The sequence below is a fragment of the Olea europaea genome, chromosome 13, assembly GCF_002742605.1.
Source record: "Olea europaea var. sylvestris chromosome 13, O_europaea_v1, whole genome shotgun sequence".
In the NCBI taxonomy this organism is placed as follows: domain Eukaryota; kingdom Viridiplantae; phylum Streptophyta; class Magnoliopsida; order Lamiales; family Oleaceae; genus Olea; species Olea europaea.
Window position 1 is genome coordinate 20,337,631 of NC_036249.1, and position 16,750 is coordinate 20,354,380.

At 33.2% G+C, this 16,750-nt stretch overlaps 2 protein-coding genes across 2 annotated transcripts; one reads left to right on the forward strand and one right to left on the reverse strand.

The window, feature by feature from the left end:
- Positions 1-215: 215 nt before the first annotated feature.
- Positions 216-3,923, reverse strand: LOC111407822 (putative dual specificity protein phosphatase DSP8). Its single transcript, XM_023037511.1, has 6 exons — positions 3,317-3,923; positions 2,510-2,632; positions 1,234-1,327; positions 1,054-1,136; positions 858-947; positions 216-725 (listed from the first exon to the last, which is right to left on the reverse strand). The coding sequence occupies exons 1-6, from the start codon at positions 3,539-3,541 to the stop codon at positions 471-473; spliced, it is 870 nt and encodes a 289-aa protein (XP_022893279.1). The 5' UTR covers positions 3,542-3,923; the 3' UTR covers positions 216-470.
- Positions 3,924-11,769: 7,846 nt separating this feature from the next.
- LOC111408529 (leucine-rich repeat extensin-like protein 4) lies at positions 11,770-13,986 on the forward strand. The gene is made up of 3 exons (XM_023038276.1): positions 11,770-13,134; positions 13,238-13,348; positions 13,975-13,986. Exons 1-3 carry the CDS (start codon positions 11,887-11,889, stop codon positions 13,984-13,986), a joined length of 1,371 nt encoding a protein of 456 aa, XP_022894044.1. The 5' UTR covers positions 11,770-11,886.
- The last annotated feature ends 2,764 nt before the right edge of the window (positions 13,987-16,750 follow it).

Here is a 16,750-nt window from a genome sequence, read left to right on the forward strand (position 1 = left end):
TAGTCAAATCATTTAAACAATTCTTCCATATCCCTGTGGAATTGACACTCCAATTTGCTATAACTACTGCATTATTCTTCGGACGTAATCAACACACACACTCTTGTTTGATGCACGCTTGCTCGATCGAAATGGACGGCAAAATGGTTCAAAATATTGTAGAACACTTTGCCAAACAAGCCACGTATTTCTTTCTAAAACTGAAATAGAAGATCTTCTGGAAAAGTGGACTCCATAACTGAAATGTTGAACAAGAAAAAAAAGCTAAAATCTTATCCATTTCGCATATGGACAGCAAAATCCCATACAAATATACGCAACCAGAACTACTAGTTATATACAACATTTAAGAAGTCTTGAAAGTATCTCCGTCGTTATTCCTTATTTTCCTTACAAATACATACAAGGGTGTTTCGACTTCAAGCACCATGCTCCTCTGTACGATTCGCAGATTGTAAAAGGGTCGGGAATCAGCACGCCCGTGCTTCTGTCATCTGCCTTGCGACAAATCCACAACCACCTGAAACTTTTAGAGATGCGAAGAGGCAGGACAACCTAGCCATCATGGGATTAGTCCTCGGCATTCTGGGCACAATTGCAAGCTCCTTACCAGAATCATTGATAAAAGGGTACCCTTCCAGATCTGCTTTCGTAATAATTACAGCGTCTCCCGAGGGACAGATAAAACGAGACGACATCCGCTGCTGCTTATATTCTTGGACTGCCTGGAAAGAAGATGAAGTCATGAACAGAAACCTTGAAAAACTAACTCCTTATCCAGTATACAAATAGTTTGGAATTTAGTTAGATCCTAAATGAAATTTTAATTTGTAAACTGGTAGACTTTCTGTGCTCACCTTCCATTGGGAAGGAGCTAAGAGAACCCTGGGTCTTCTAGCACGAACATATTCAAACGCAGCAACGGGGCTCATATTCTTATATTCAACCTGTATATCAACCCAGTTCACCAATTGTGCCAAACCAAAAATAGATGGAAGTTAAATTGCTGTGTAACATAAAGTTATAAGTCCATTTCAGAAAGAGGTACAGCACCAGATAGCAGAGCACAATGGTTGTGCTTCGTCCCCTCCCAGCTTTGCAGTGGACATATGTTGTTCGACCGCTGCAAGAATTCTCTGTAACCAGAAAGAGAAGGAAATAATTAAAGATGAAGTACTAAAACAACATCATACTTTACAAATATAGAACGAGACAACATTGAAGATTACCTACCATGGATAAAATCTACCGCTCGGTTGATATCAGCAAATGAAGGAGCAAAGAGATAATCCCTAGTTGGAATCACTAGATGGTCGATCTCATGAGCCTAGGAACAATAAAGTAAGAGCAATTTTAGGGTAAAGTGACAACAAACTAAATCGATCATTTGCATATGTTTTGAGGGTGATTTATGTAATGCTTTTTCCAACGTAAAAATTCATTTGTTCAAGGAAACAAATGTACACCCTCAAAGAGGACCATTCCTTGTCTAAATAAGTGCAGTCCATTAAGCACAAAGGGAACAGGGATGGCAAAATGCCATCCTGGCCCAACCCTAAACACTCTGGGTCACCAAATAACTGGGGGAATGCTTGCCCCATTCAAGGCGGGGCTTTACATTTTGCCATCCCTATATGTAACAGTATTTATCATTATTCTTTTAAATTATTCTGCACTTTCTCATGATATATCACTGCAGAATATTTCATTTATCCAAAGCACCACAAACACGACTTCAACATGAACCATAGGTACAAAATCATCATTATTTATTATCTACCCAAATAACTTCAGAGGTAAAGATAAGTAGAATGAAATCTACAGAGGTACTCACCATTTCAACAAGAATATAGGTAAAGCAAAAATTATATATCTATAGATGCCAGAACACAGACACAGAAAAAAGAGAATAGCATGATTAAAACATACAATGGAGTGCCAAAAGTAAGTTTACTTGAGAAAACTTAATCAGTTGGAATAGGTCCCAACATGCCATCTAACAGTTTGAGCTTGAAAGGCAAATTAAAATACTCCCAAAGCAAACCAGCCTTTTCAGATATACGTTGCACGATCATTCCAAATAATCTACCAAATGTGCATGGATTTAGATCACATGTTGATGCCTGAAACCACTGTATAGAATTGCTGGGGAAAAAAATAAAATAAAATTTACAGATACCAAGCTTCAGCTGAAACTAAATTAATTGGTCATCTAAGGATAAAAAGAACACCATGCACCTGTGCACCACATTCACACATCAATTTTGCATGCAGTCAATAAACACCAATATCATCAAATCTTACCACCATAAGAACCAAAATTGATTTACGAAGAGAAAATACCAACTACAAAGAAGAACATCACTGGTGATAATATACTGAAAAATTTTGTATACTGAAAAATTTTTGAAGGACAAAATTTTTCAGTTTTAATCCAGAATAATAACGTAGATGATGATAGTATCCAACACCAGGAAGAGAAAACAATGTCTAATATCTAATTACTTACATGGTACAAAGATGTCGATACCAAAGTTTCATAGGGCTCGTTAAGAGTAATCACAGCTCCAACTCCAAGCTGCTTAAGCCGAGGCACATCCTTTGGAAACGGAACAGCTCCCAACAAGAGAAACTGCATAAACATATAATGAATTGAGAAGAGTAGCAATCAAACCCTTTTTCCTCACTTCTATAGCATAGTACAGCAAACAAGGTTATAATCAGATTAAGAACATATCCAAACATCCACTGCCTCAACTTTATTAGACTTATTTGCAAGGTCTAAAAATAAATTCAGTTCAAATTATAGATCAAAAGTGGTAGCTTTCTAACATGATATGTTAAATTTACTTGACATCAGCATTGGGTGTGATGGGAATTGACGATGAGGGAGGCACTGAATATAACATCAAAAGTGTTTTTTTTTTAAGAAATACAACATTCTTCTGCAAGCAGTTGTTTGAGTTCTTCAAATTCGATGGACAATCTAATTTATGTTAACTTTACCCATTTCATCATGAAAAATGTGTTTTTAAGCTTTCCATTTGTTCTTGAAAAATGTAAATAAATACGCGTATTTTTCCACTATCCCTTAAATTGCAACTTAGATGAGTAAAATTTGATTCGCTGCAACTATACCACATGCGTAACAGGCTAATTATTCTGCCTTCCATCCTATATTGATACTTTCTTGTATTTTGCACACACACGAAGACAAGAAAATCCCAAACACTAAAATTAGAAATTAATAGAGAAGCACTGATGAATAAATAATAAATACAGTCTAAACATAGCAAATTAGTGTCATGCCCTATACCTGATCGATCTGATCCCACCATCTGAATTCAGCTTGAACCTTATTGCGAAAGACGTTGTACAAAAGGGTCGGGTAGAATAAGATCCGAGCCCCAGCTCCGACTAGAGCTCTTTTAGCATCCACCCGAACTGTAATCAGCCTTCTTTCTTGATCCTCTTCACTATTCTTACTGCAATTGGTATCAAGACTACAATCGATCGGTTCATCCAGTTGCTCAATCTTCATCGCGATCGATATTAAAAATCGCAAAAACCACAAAATCCAACTAAATTGATTTGATTAAGTCAAAACTACTAAGAAATTGAAGAAAATGAAATAAAAACCTAATCAGCACAATCTATGAACCAAGCCCTGAAATTTCCATTGGAGATAGTCAAACTCAATCGATCTATGCCATGATTGGAAAATTAATTGATTATATATCGGTGATTAATGAAACTTAAAGTGCAGTAAGAATTGGGAAGCAAAATAGTTATGAGATTAGAGTAAACTATCGATCATCGAGAGTAGATTGCATAGTGACAGCATTTTGGAGAGGAAATTGTGAACAAAAACGTAAGTTTGATGAATGGAGAAGGCCAAGGGAATCGAAAGTCAAATACTTGCCTTTCCTTTCCGTTTATCTAATTTTATTTATTTATTTATTTTTTCTATGAACTATGTTTGGCTTAGCTTATAATAATGAAAATAATTTTTACATTGTTCATAAACATGTATAATTTAAATTTGGGTGAAACTGTCACTTTTATTAAAACTAGGTAATTTATGTATATTCAAATATTGACAAATAAAAACGTTAATTATTATATTTACTTATAATTAAACTTTTGAGGCTTAGGCAAACACGAAGCCTTCGAAAGAATAGCGGGTGAAGTTTCTTCAATAACCTTAACTCTTAAGTAAGTATGAGGACTTTTTATTGAAAAATTATGACTCGAATCATCAATGTTTTATAAAAATAAATAAGTAGGTCTCCAACTTTTCATTTTTAGCACTTCAATCCTCAACATTTCACATTTATAACAATGAAGTCTCTAGCAAACTATTTAAGATTGCTTTTAATTATACAAATAAATGAAAGATATGTAAAAAGGAAAAATGAAAGGGTTAATTTGATTAGTGTTCATTATATTTTCACCTTAATATTAATTAGGTTGTTATACTTTCATTTGTATAATCGTCACCGTCTCTTCATTATCTCCTCAATGAAATCCATCCTTGCCTTCGGAATGTCTTTAGAATCGCTTATCCAATTATTTAGTCGTTAATTCTAATGCTCATTCTATCAGGCAAGTGAATGATTATATTGTTGATTAAATTCAAGTATAAATAAGAATATATAAATTGAGGCTTGTATATCAGTCGAGATTTTGGTTATTTTCTTATAAAAAAAAAATCTTGATTTTGAATCATTATTCTGAAAAGCGTAAAACATGTTTAGTGGCAAGATCAATTTTCAAGCTTTTATGAGCCTAATCATATATAGGTATAAAAAAATGTAAAGCTTGGTTAGACAGTAAAGTCAAATTTTGCGCTTGGCCGAAGTTTACATTCTTGAATGAGAATTATCTCCTTGACTTTGCAAAATCTTCTCGATCTTATTTTTAACTTTCAATTAATAACATATTTTGTAACTGATAACAGATATCGCTCCAAAATGTTCAACTAGTGTGGGAAAAATATTTTTTTTTCAAATTGTTGTATTAATTGTTTATCTTGCTTATTTAAAAATATGAAAGCCAAATAAATAAATCTTTTTTATTCCCTCCCAATGAATTTTTTTTTTTTTTTTTTTTTTTTTGTCATCATCAAAGATAAAATGTGCTAATTAATAAGAAATTTGAGAACAAAAATCGGACGGAAAAAGTTAGGGATATAAATTTTAAAATGAACAAATCATAGAACCTTCATTGCAGTTTAAATGTGGTGCCCATTAACAAAAATTATTGTGCGAACCCTAATAATAATAATAATAATAATGAAACTTCTAGATAAATTAGGAGTATTTTCAAATTCTTTAGTGGAAAGGGTTGAATTATTCTCTAACCATTTCAATTCTCAATTGCAAGTAGAGAATAAATATTGTGGACTGAAAATAATTCTTATAGAGTAATAACCTAGCGAAGTCCTAATTCTTGTTTTATTTTAATATATTTTCTGTACAAAATATAAATAGGCGAGTTTCAATTAAATTCGTCCATATTAAGAAGTTAACTTGAACCACAAGTGCTAACTCTCAATTAGAATCGAGTAGTCACTCTCTTAAAAACCTCTATTATTGGAGTTGGTACATATCAATCGCTTTAATTTTATAGCTTTTAGGGTTGACATTGTCTTCTTCTTCTTGTTTTTCTAATTTTTCTTTTTTTCATTTTAATTTAGGATATATGAGAACAATTTTTTGTATATGCCTAATTCCTTTTATATTTAATGATTTTAATAGTTGAGAATGTAAAACCAATTAAATATAGAAAACAAGTAATGAAAATTGAAAAACCAAATAAATATGGAAAACGAGTAAACAACCCATCTATCCAAACAATTAAGAGTAGAGATGGATCAGGCATGGTGCAGTTCGGTTCCAGTTGAGAGAATCATGATCAAATCGAAAATCAATGGTTCTTTGATAATGAAATCATTTGGTTCCAATTGAAGGATGGAAATCAAATCAGAATTGGTTCCAATTTGGTTGGATTCGATCCCAAAACCAAACTTTTGAAAAAGAAGAGTTAAGTTTATGAAAAAGTAGAAAAAGGATTACTTGGGTCATCAGAAAATATTATTTTTTAACAAATTCTAAAAATTTTAAAAACTAAAAATAGTTTTACTTGTTCTAGTTCTAAATTCTGGATTGTGTTGGGTTTTTGTTACCTAATAAATATCGGGCTATGATGTTAATGTGAGTTAATTAGTTCATAGGCATAGGTCAATGAATGAAATAAGTCTAACAATCGAGTTCATGAGCTTCACCTGATCTAATTGTATTTACTTTTGGATGACTTGAATTTTCGCATGTTTACTTCCCTTTTGGTTCAATTAAAAGCATAACCCTAGATTATATATAAGACTACAACCCTATCTATTTTCTAGTGTGGTTTGTGAAAAAAATAAGAGAAATTCGACTGCCCGCTTTGGTGTCTGAAAAACGGCCCCTAAAAGTGTCCAAAATACTTGTTTACTCTGTTTAATTGGTGGTTCATTCATAGCGTACTTTTGTAGTATTTTCTCCTTTCTTTTGTGGCCACAAATTATGATTGTTTCTTGTCCTTCATGAGTAAGATTGAATAGCAGCCGAGGTGAATTATATTGATTGTGGATCGGAGCCGATTGAATTGATTGTTAGTAGAGAACGGTATGTTAGATTGAACCCAAAAAACATCGAATTAAAGATCCTTGAAGAGAGATTCCGCAACATTTGGTATCATAGCTTCAAGGTGGTGGTTTTGGCTTGTGAAATACACCATAAAACGATCTGAAAAGAGGCAGAAACACAGCAGAAATCAGATCGAAGAAATTGTCCAAAAACTGTCAAAAATCAACCCCAAATTTCTTGTTTTCAGAGCAATTCAAAAGGAGTTTGGGAAAACGGAGACTACTGGTATAACATCTAAGTGGAGGCGGTCCCTGTGGTCAAGTGCGTGTGGTCGGTGGCATCGCGTAAAGCCCACGCGCAAAGAGGAAAGACGATGCGTGACGACACATGTGACCTTTTCTGGCTGAGGTCTCTTCAGGCAGTTTGTTCCTAACGATATTTATGACATTTTGGTGTTGTTAGTTTTGCTATTTCAGGTTGTGCAATAGAGTCTAGACGAAGTTGTTCTTTGGACCTTCGAGATTCGATCGTGGCTCGTTGATTGCCTCAGTTGCTAGAGGCTTTAGAACGAATAATGGTAGTCCTAAAGTGATAAATTCCCGTGTCTCATAATTTACGGACTCAGATTGGTCCGCTTTAGTATTATTAGTTTATCTCAGTTTAAATTTCGGCATTAGCGCGTCATCGTGTGAAATGACATTAGGTTTGTGGTTACCGTGAGGGGTAACATTACTTGTGCTAGAAATTTAAGAGTTATTTGTCATATTTGAAATGTTGGATTTAATTGTAAGTTAATAACTGCTTTTGTGTTTAATTTATTGCATTGCGTGAGAATTCGAACTTTTGTTTACATACCTTCGTGTTGTATTGATTATCATATTAGAACACCTAAGCTTGACCCGGTCGAACATTCCGTTGATCTAAGATCGTGAATCTTACGAAATCCTAAAAATTTAGAATGATGTATATATATCAGTCGTATGATAACTTTCTGTGACCTATTTGTGATTTGGTTGTTCTATTTTTCTTAAAAATATCTTCACACTTTAAAGTTGAAATTTTTAATGGAAAAGATAATATTTCAATTTGACAACAAAAGATGAAAGGTATTTTGGTCCAACAAAAATTTCAAAAGTCATAGATTACAAATTTCATGTAAACTTAACAGAAGCATAAAAGAAGAGTATGACGAACTTGCATACACTTCAATTATTTTACACTTATCTAATACTGTTTTGAGAAAAGTTGGAAAACTTAATTTTACAAAAGAACTTTATGAGAAGTTGGAGGACTCATATTTGCTTAAGTCCACTACTAATAAGCTGTACTTGCTTGAAGGATTTTTGAACTTTAAAATGGATTTTTCAAAGGATCTTGACGATAATCTGGATGTTTTTAACAAGTTTGTTCAAGACATCGTTAATTGTAATGAAAAGTTATCTAAAACATATAAGGCTATTATCTTACTTAATTCCATATTTGAGTCATAAAGAAGGGTTAAGAATGCAATAAAGTATGGTAGGGACACCTTAACACCTGAGATTGTCATATACTCATTTAAGAGTAAGGGGATGAAAACTAAGGCTGAAAAAGAGGATAAGAGGAGTGACGAGTTACATATGATGAGGAATATGATGAAATTTAAGCAAATGAATTTAGGTAGAACTCAAGACGGTAATGATTCAAGTAGTGACTTGAGTGATGATGATGGTAAGAAGAAAGGCAAGGGAAGATACAAGTCTAGTGGTAGACTGTGTTACAATTGTAGTAAGTCTAGATACTTTATTAGGGATTGTCCTAAGAAGAAAGATAAGCAGAAGGGTAAGATGAGAGGTGAGGCAAATTTTGCTTTAGGGTCGAGTGATGACTCTAGTGAGGATTATTGAGAATAAATCTAGCCCATGTTTGAGCCACATTATTGTAAAAATGAGAATAAAAAATATAGTTGTTATGAACCCCACACAAGAGATAAAAAGTTAAATATGGTGGCTTAATGTGATGGATAACAGTCATATTTTTTCATTTTAATGAGAAAATAATGGGGCTCAAACAGGGCCCTAATTATTGCATGTGCATCTGTGTATGATCCTTTCTGCATATGTGTGATTGTCTAAATTTTGTTGCATGATTATATACTATATTTCAATGTGTTTGATACGTGCATATGCATGAATTTGAGATAATATGATTATTTAGTGTAATTGCTTGTATGCATAATGGATTAGGATACATTAACAGTGTGTTGTGTATCTTTTGGTGATGTGGAGTATAGAAACTTAGGAGTACATTATGATTTGTACCGGGAATGTTGTGTGTAACATTTGAATCACGAGTGAAGATGTGATTAAATGTCTAGAATCTTTTATCTGTGAAGCGACCCTAATCGGTGAGACTGTATTGTTGCAAAAGAGAGAGAGAGAGAGAGAGGTAGCCAACTTGGAGGGTGAAAGGGAGGGCCGGTTTTGGTGTGAATGAAAGAGAGATTCAACCATTGTTTCTCCTTCCTCCATTTGTAACTTGCAAATACTACCACCAAGTGTCTCCTTTGTGGTGTTAAAACTAAGGCAACACCAAAGGTGTTGAGGGTTGTTGGGTCGAGTCGGTTGATTGGTATTCGTTTGATTGTTTTCTGAGCCCATAATCAATATTTATCGAGAGATTTTCGTGACAGATCCAAAACTAAAATTCTAACCAGCCTATTCTAGGTTCCAAAAACCAAAATAATTAAGAACATACTCAAAATCGAACTGAACCAATTAGTTTGGTTCAATTTTTTAATTTACCGTGTTCTTTTTATTTCATTAATTTGATCCTTTGTTAGGTATAAAGGCAAATAGTGTGGTCCACGCCATTGCCGAACATGAATTTTCTTCTCCTTTCGGTATTGTGGAGATAAGAGAGACTCCATTACTAATCTTGTATCTAGAGATATTTATTGAATGGTATTACATTTTACAATCAAAAAAATATAAAAAAGCTTCTCTTCCCCCATTTTCCTTCTCTTTTCCAAGGGATTTGAGAAGAACACCTAAATTGTGGGACAAAAGGAAGATGGCAGCCACCCAAATCCCAATTAGAGGTTAAAAGTGCACGCCTATGATGTCACTATCAACCGAATAACCTTTATTTTCGTGACATTTGCGCATGTATGAAACACATATTGGACCTCTTTTGCAATCATTTGCACTTACATTAGTTGAACCTCTATATATTTCCCAAGTTAGGTGAATCACATGAGCCATTATAATATTATAATTTTGGGAAGAAAAAGAAAAGCAACGAGGCTTTGAAAGCTGAAGTTTAATGTGTCAGTAAAGAAATGATTAATTGTGAGAACGCCGACATAACAACGAGAAATTTTTTCAAAAATAAGATTTCCCGTTAATGAAAGGTTTTGTGCATTTGTCCTAAGAATACTCTGACAAAACTAGTATCCGATGTGAACACAAAACTGACGAATGTGTTTTGACTGCAAAACTATGAATTTCTCTTGGTTTTGGTGCGAACTTAATGATCAAATCGATTACAATATTACGAATGGATAGATCTTATCGTCGTTCAATGCTTAAATTCTACATGTTGAACTTCGATAGAGTATATGGAAAGGAAACATGTTTAAAAAATCCATATAAATAGATACTTCTATTTGAAGGCAAAATAGATAATAATTGTGTTATTAAAGGAAGTGGCTTAATTTATACCACAATAAATGAACAGTACAAACCATCTGATATCTTCCTATTGGCCTATTAGGAATAATAATTATTGTAGTGCTCAATAAATACTGCCAACAAGTCATTATTCACATGTGAGTGAATGTTTGGCTAAATTCTAAAAAGTTGCTAGCAAGTTACTTATAAATAAATAAGCAAATTTTAAAATAATTAGTTTTCATTTGTCTAAATTAAAAATGAGGAACTAATTGAAAGTAAATATTCATGCCACGATGAAAGGGGAAGTAACCACTGTTGTTTGCTTGATCATTTCGAGTGTGGAGTTTAATTGTAGTAACGTTTAATGTTGTATAGGCCATTCATAGTCTTATTTTTCATGCTACGGAAGGAGTCGTCTTCTTTAGCTCGTCTGGTTCAGATTTCTTAAAACTTATTTTAAAAAAGAAAAGAAAAAAGGAACTATCAATAATACTTTCTACCAATAACATAAATTTGTACGTGAATCGAAAACTTTTTCCTCCTTTTAAATCAAAATTTACTTTTTAAAAAATCTACATAAAAAATACTCTTAGGTGCGTTTGATTGCTAATATTTTTCATGAAAAACGTGTTTTTTCACCAAATTTTTACTTTTGTTCTGTTTGATTGTCATTTTTTCATGAAAAATATTTTCCTACTTTTGATCACGTAATCATATTTTCCCAAAATTCGAGGAAAATATTTTGCTTAGAGGGAATTGGATTTTATTTTCTAGAAAATTCATTCGTTCATTCACTCTCTCATCTATCCACCAATAAAAAGTGAACAAGTATAATATTTTTTAAATTGAAAATTAAATCAATCAAACACATTTAATTGACAATTTTTATACAATTAAGTTATAAACAATTGAATTAACTAGAATTTATTTTCTTTCGATGCAAATTTTATACTTGCAATCAAAAGTACCCTTAGCATTGCTGTGTTGATGGCTTCTTTTTCCAATTTAAAACATAATGTTATTACACCCGAGGAAAATAGTGTAGCCCATCTAGCAAACACATCCACTGTGTAAATTTCACGTGAATGTTTCGATCCATCAATCCCAAACTATTTAAAAAAAAAAAAAATTGAAGAAGAAGAAAAAATTACTTTTATCTATTCCAACTTACGAAATAATAATATTTCAAAATGCGTTAAAATTCAAGTTATTTAATCATTTAAATAATCCTAAATTGTTGTTTAAGTGCTCATGTTTCAGCCACAAAATCTACAGGATTCTAATCTTAGTGCATAATTAATTACCCATTAACAAGTTCCACCAATTGACTGGTCAAGTACTGTAGTAAAAGGACAGAAAAGCTGCATTCTACTTTCATGGCACGGTCTTGAATTTTACGTCTCAAACAGCAAAATTATTATTATTATTATTATTATATTTGTTTTTTGTTTAATTTTGTCAAAAATAATTGAGCCCCACAAAAATGTAAATATGTATATAAGCAGTAAAATTAAATCTCCCATCCACCATCAATGCATTCAACCTAATCCTCTCAACCAGACAAATGAAATAGGTCATCCTATCAAGATTTTACAGTACTGAACATGGATAAAATCTTGATTCTAGCAATTTTTTGGTTCAGATTGATTGTTACTGAGGCTGCAGTAAGTGTAGGTGGCGGCATTGGCGTTGGAGTTGGAGGCAGTGGCGGCGGCGGCGGCGTTTGGGTGGGTGGAGGTATCAGCACCGGTCCAAATACTCCTCCAGCCGGTGCTCCACAAGTGTCAAAACTCAATGCGGCATACATTGCTCTTCAGGCCTGGAAATCTGCAATTACTGATGATCCAAATGGGATTTTGAAGACATGGGTTGGCTTAAATGTGTGTGCTTATAAAGGGGTTTTTTGTGCAGATTCTCAAGATTATATGGGAAGATCAACTGTCCAAGTTGTGGCTGCCATAGATCTGAACCATGCTGATCTTCAAGGAGTTCTTGTTAAACAACTCTCTGCACTTACAGATTTGTCTCTTTTTCATCTCAACAGTAACAGATTCAGTGGCACTGTCCCTGAATCTTTTAAAGAGTTCACATCTCTCACTGAATTAGATCTCAGTAACAACAGATTCTCAGGCCCTTTTCCTATTACAGTTCTTTACATTCCAAATCTCAAGTATTTAGACCTCAGATTCAACAGTTTTTCAGGGCCAGTTCCTGATGATCTCTTCAACAAACAACTTGATGCAATTTTCTTGAACAACAATCAATTTGATTCAGAACTTCCACAGAATTTAGGCAACTCTCCAGCTTCTGTCATCAATTTGGCTAACAACAAATTCTGTGGGAACATCCCTTTCAGTTTAGGCTACGTGGGTTCTCAAGTGAAGGAAATCTTGTTCCTAAATAATCAACTAACAGGTTGCATTCCAGAAGGTGTTGGATTATGGAGTGATTTACAAGTTCTTGATGTGAGTTCAAATTCATTGATGGGTCATTTGCCTGACTCCATATCATGTTTGAGCCAAATTGAAGTGTTGAATTTGGCCAACAACAAGCTCTCTGGGGAATTACCAGATTTGGTTTGTGAATTGAGAAGCTTATTGAATTTGACAGTGTCATCCAATTTCTTTTCTGGGTTTAGTCAAGATTGTGCCAACTTGAACATAGGATTTGACTTCTCATACAATTGTATTCCTGGGAAAGAGATGCAAATTTTTGGGGGGGCAAAACAGATTAGTATTGGCTGTCTATCATTAATTGAAAGAAGTAATGATGTAGACCTTCCCCATTTATTGGTTTTGCTTTCACAAAATTCTGTAATATTAGGCCTTCTGGATAAGATATGCCAGCCAAAAGTACTTGAAATGAATATATTATTATTTCTCTCAGTTCAGGATTTGTTGGATAATTATTTATTTATATCTTTACTTTTACGATGAGACAAGCTCTATTGTCCAGGTTTGCAGTGGTCTAAAACAATCCTGGCAAGCATATACGAAAAATAATAAAAGTTTTTCTAACGGTAGTATTGAAGTCAACTGTCACAATTTGGGATGGAAAAAGATGGAGGTACATGTTCCTGCTTCACAAGCCCTGTCACGTGAGAGAGGAGGTGGGGACAGGTTCCACCTTTTTTTTTAATAATGCATGTGGGCCCAATCCCTATAGTGAAGGACTGTGAGTCCCTTGTGAACCGAGCTCCTATCCGTGGAGCTCGGTGCATTTGTGATTAATTGTGATATTTTAGCCCTATTCTGAATTCTATTTAAAATTTTAATACATTTTGATTTTGATTTTTTTCAATTAAACATTTTTTAATAAAATAATATTATATTTAAATTAAAGATTTTTTTCTTATTTTTTAATCACAAATTCTCTCAAAAATTATTGTTCCAAAATATATTTTACCCAAATTTCTCATGTCAAATAGGGCTTATTTTAATTAATTAATAATTGCATTACTCGTCTCTAGGGCCAAAATGACCCACAAACTTCTTTTTAAATTAAAAAAAAAATGTAAATGCTTGTAAGTACAACACGGATCATGCCAAACCCAGAAAATTGTAGGCATTCCAAAAAAATATCATGCCATAGTGGAGAGAGTTCATTTTCATATACAGCACGACAAGATCGCTAATAGTTAGGTGTATGACCCCTTTTACTAAAGAGTGCACTAATAATGTGATTGTATGCAGATATTTGTGTAATATCCTATCCATAAGTGTGTGTGATTGCTAAATGTTCGGACATGTCGACTTAAGAATGAAAAGAAAGCTGCTTTGAGGCATGAAACCTCGAGGTCAAACTTGTAGTCCATAATTTTGGTAAAAAAGAGAGATCGTTTGAATGACTGTTGTTGGTTTCGAGAGATTATCGAACTGTGTTTTTTAGCCAAAAAAATAAATAAATAAAAAAAAAGAGATTTTGGATCATAGATCGTGCCGACAAGCAAGCGAAAACTGATGAAGAAAGTTTTAGGGATGATAGATGAGAATGGCGACGTTGTGCGAATGGGTCTATGTGCTTCGTCAAGTTTGTTTCATGGAGCACAAATTGCACAACACAATGATGAAGATTATGTTGTTGCTTAAATATGTTTAATGGCGTTGCCTAAAATGCCGTCCATCCAAAGAATTAATGCTTGTAGGGTACATAATGAAGGTTGGCGTCAAATACGGTATGTACAAGTTACTGTGGATAGATGTGTTAGGAAGCACCATGTGGATGCCGTTCCATGAGATGATAGTGTTGTTATTATTCTTGCAATCAAAGGAATGTGTCTTGATTTGAAGCTCACTTCATGCTACAAAGGCATAAGCAAATTCGAATGGAGGAGAATGTCCTGCACCAAAGGTGCTCCTCTTTCCATGCGACTCGATGAGTCATGAACAGCTGGGCTTATTGGCCTATTTTACTAGAGCACACTAAGAGCCTGTTTGAGAGGGATTTTGAGAATTGATTTTTTGATCGTTAGGAAAAAAGTTAGGTCCACCTGTGAGAGAAGAAGTCAAATATGGCGGCTGAAATAGTGAAATAACGATCAAAAAATCAATTTTTTGAGAGAAAAAATCACTCCTAAACAGACCCTAATTATGTGATCATATGCAGGTTTTTTGTCTAACATTCTCCCCATAGGCATGTGTGGGTGCTAATTATTCGAGCTTGCTGGCCTAAGAATGAGGAGAATGATGCCTTGAGATATTTATCCTCGGGAAGCTAAACTTGTGGTCCGTAATTCATGGGTTGACCTGAAACAAGCTGCATCAAAATTGGCTGGCAAAATATAACATGCACCTCTAATCAATGGAGTAGGCTGAGCCGATCTATATATAAGCTATGGAACCTTGATGAGTGATGTGATATGGTGACGTGCTTGTTTTGCAGTACTTATAAGTTATGGATTATATGAAATTTTTAGATTATTAAATGAGTTGTTAAAAAATATTTATTTGATCAACTTTAACTAAAGTTTAAGCTTTGGTGAGCTACTTGAGTGTATCCATTTTACATTTGATCAGATCAAATCAAATCAAACCAAATTAGAACAAACCAAAAAAATAATTGTTCTGGTTCTTAGAATTGAGAATTAATTGATTCTGATTTTGGTTTGGTTCTAGTTCTAATTCTAGTTCTAAAACCAAGAACCAAACTCATTTTTTAAATTTTATTACCATTTTTATCTATATATATTCACAAATTAGTGAATCACAATTCACATCCAAAAAATTCAAAATTCATTTGAGAATCAGGATAAAAAGGCCATGTTACCTTTGATTTCTGATTTCTTATTGTGGAAACTAGAGACCATTCATTTTTCATTCTCTCTTACTTTTAATTGATACACCGATTCTCACATGGATATCAACATATATCGCCTGCCATCTACTATCACGCTTAGCCACCACAGCCCATGGATTTCTGAAATTGAAGCCTCAACATTCGATTTTTTCTTTCCCAAATGTTCTTTCTATTTTTTTCTCAATCAATAATGTAATCAGAACTAAACCAAATCAAACCAAAACCAAATGGTTCGGTTCCAGTATGGTTTCATATTTAAAAATAAATTTTAAAAAAACATTTAATTTCATTATCCAAAAAATGGTTCATAGTTTGATTCTTTTCTCTTGAAATTAGAATCAAATGGAACAATGTCTACCTCTAATTTCTTTTTGGCAAAATCAACTTGATAACGTGGGTGCTTGCTTCAAGATGTTGCGTATTTACCTTTGTTTAGGTTTCATTAAAATAAGATTTTGGAGGTAATGTGTTTTAGATCATACTAGATGTACTTAATTTTTTTTACCTAATGCTTTACATACACTCAGAATAGGGGTGTGGGGACCACATGTTGAGATTATTTTATTCATGTGGGGTCCACGTGCTTGTGAAAATAGGTAAACCATTTGATAAACTAAATTATATACACTTAGAATTATCCATGTGTTTTAAGATAGTAATTTTTTTGAAAAATGGGTGGTTAAAAAATAAGGAAAATTTTTGATTTTACGTGTAATATTATTTTATGAAAGAATGTGTGGTTGAAATTAAAAAAAAAAAAAATGGAGCCCAAAGAATGAGTAATGAGTGAGTCTGTGACATCGGATGCCTGGCCATATTAAGTCAATGTTTGATTTTGACAAAATTTAGATTTTTTTTTATATAGATTTTTATAAAGTTGATAAAATACGTGATTGAAAGTTAATAAAAGTTCTAGGTCCTTTAATATGTGTGATTATTAAAAAATAGACAATAATTTTGAAAATTTTAATATTTTTTAAGATCTCTCTAAGCTCATGTTTCATGGTCATTATAAAGAGAAATTGGGGAAAAATAATGTTTTGAATTGTGATTTTTTAAGATTGTGTAATTAAAAAATAGGAAAATATTTTGAATTTACGTGTAAAATATTTTAATGTGTGATTGAAAATGAGTATAAAAAATAATAATTTTAGCCTCTATTTAACAGTCTTT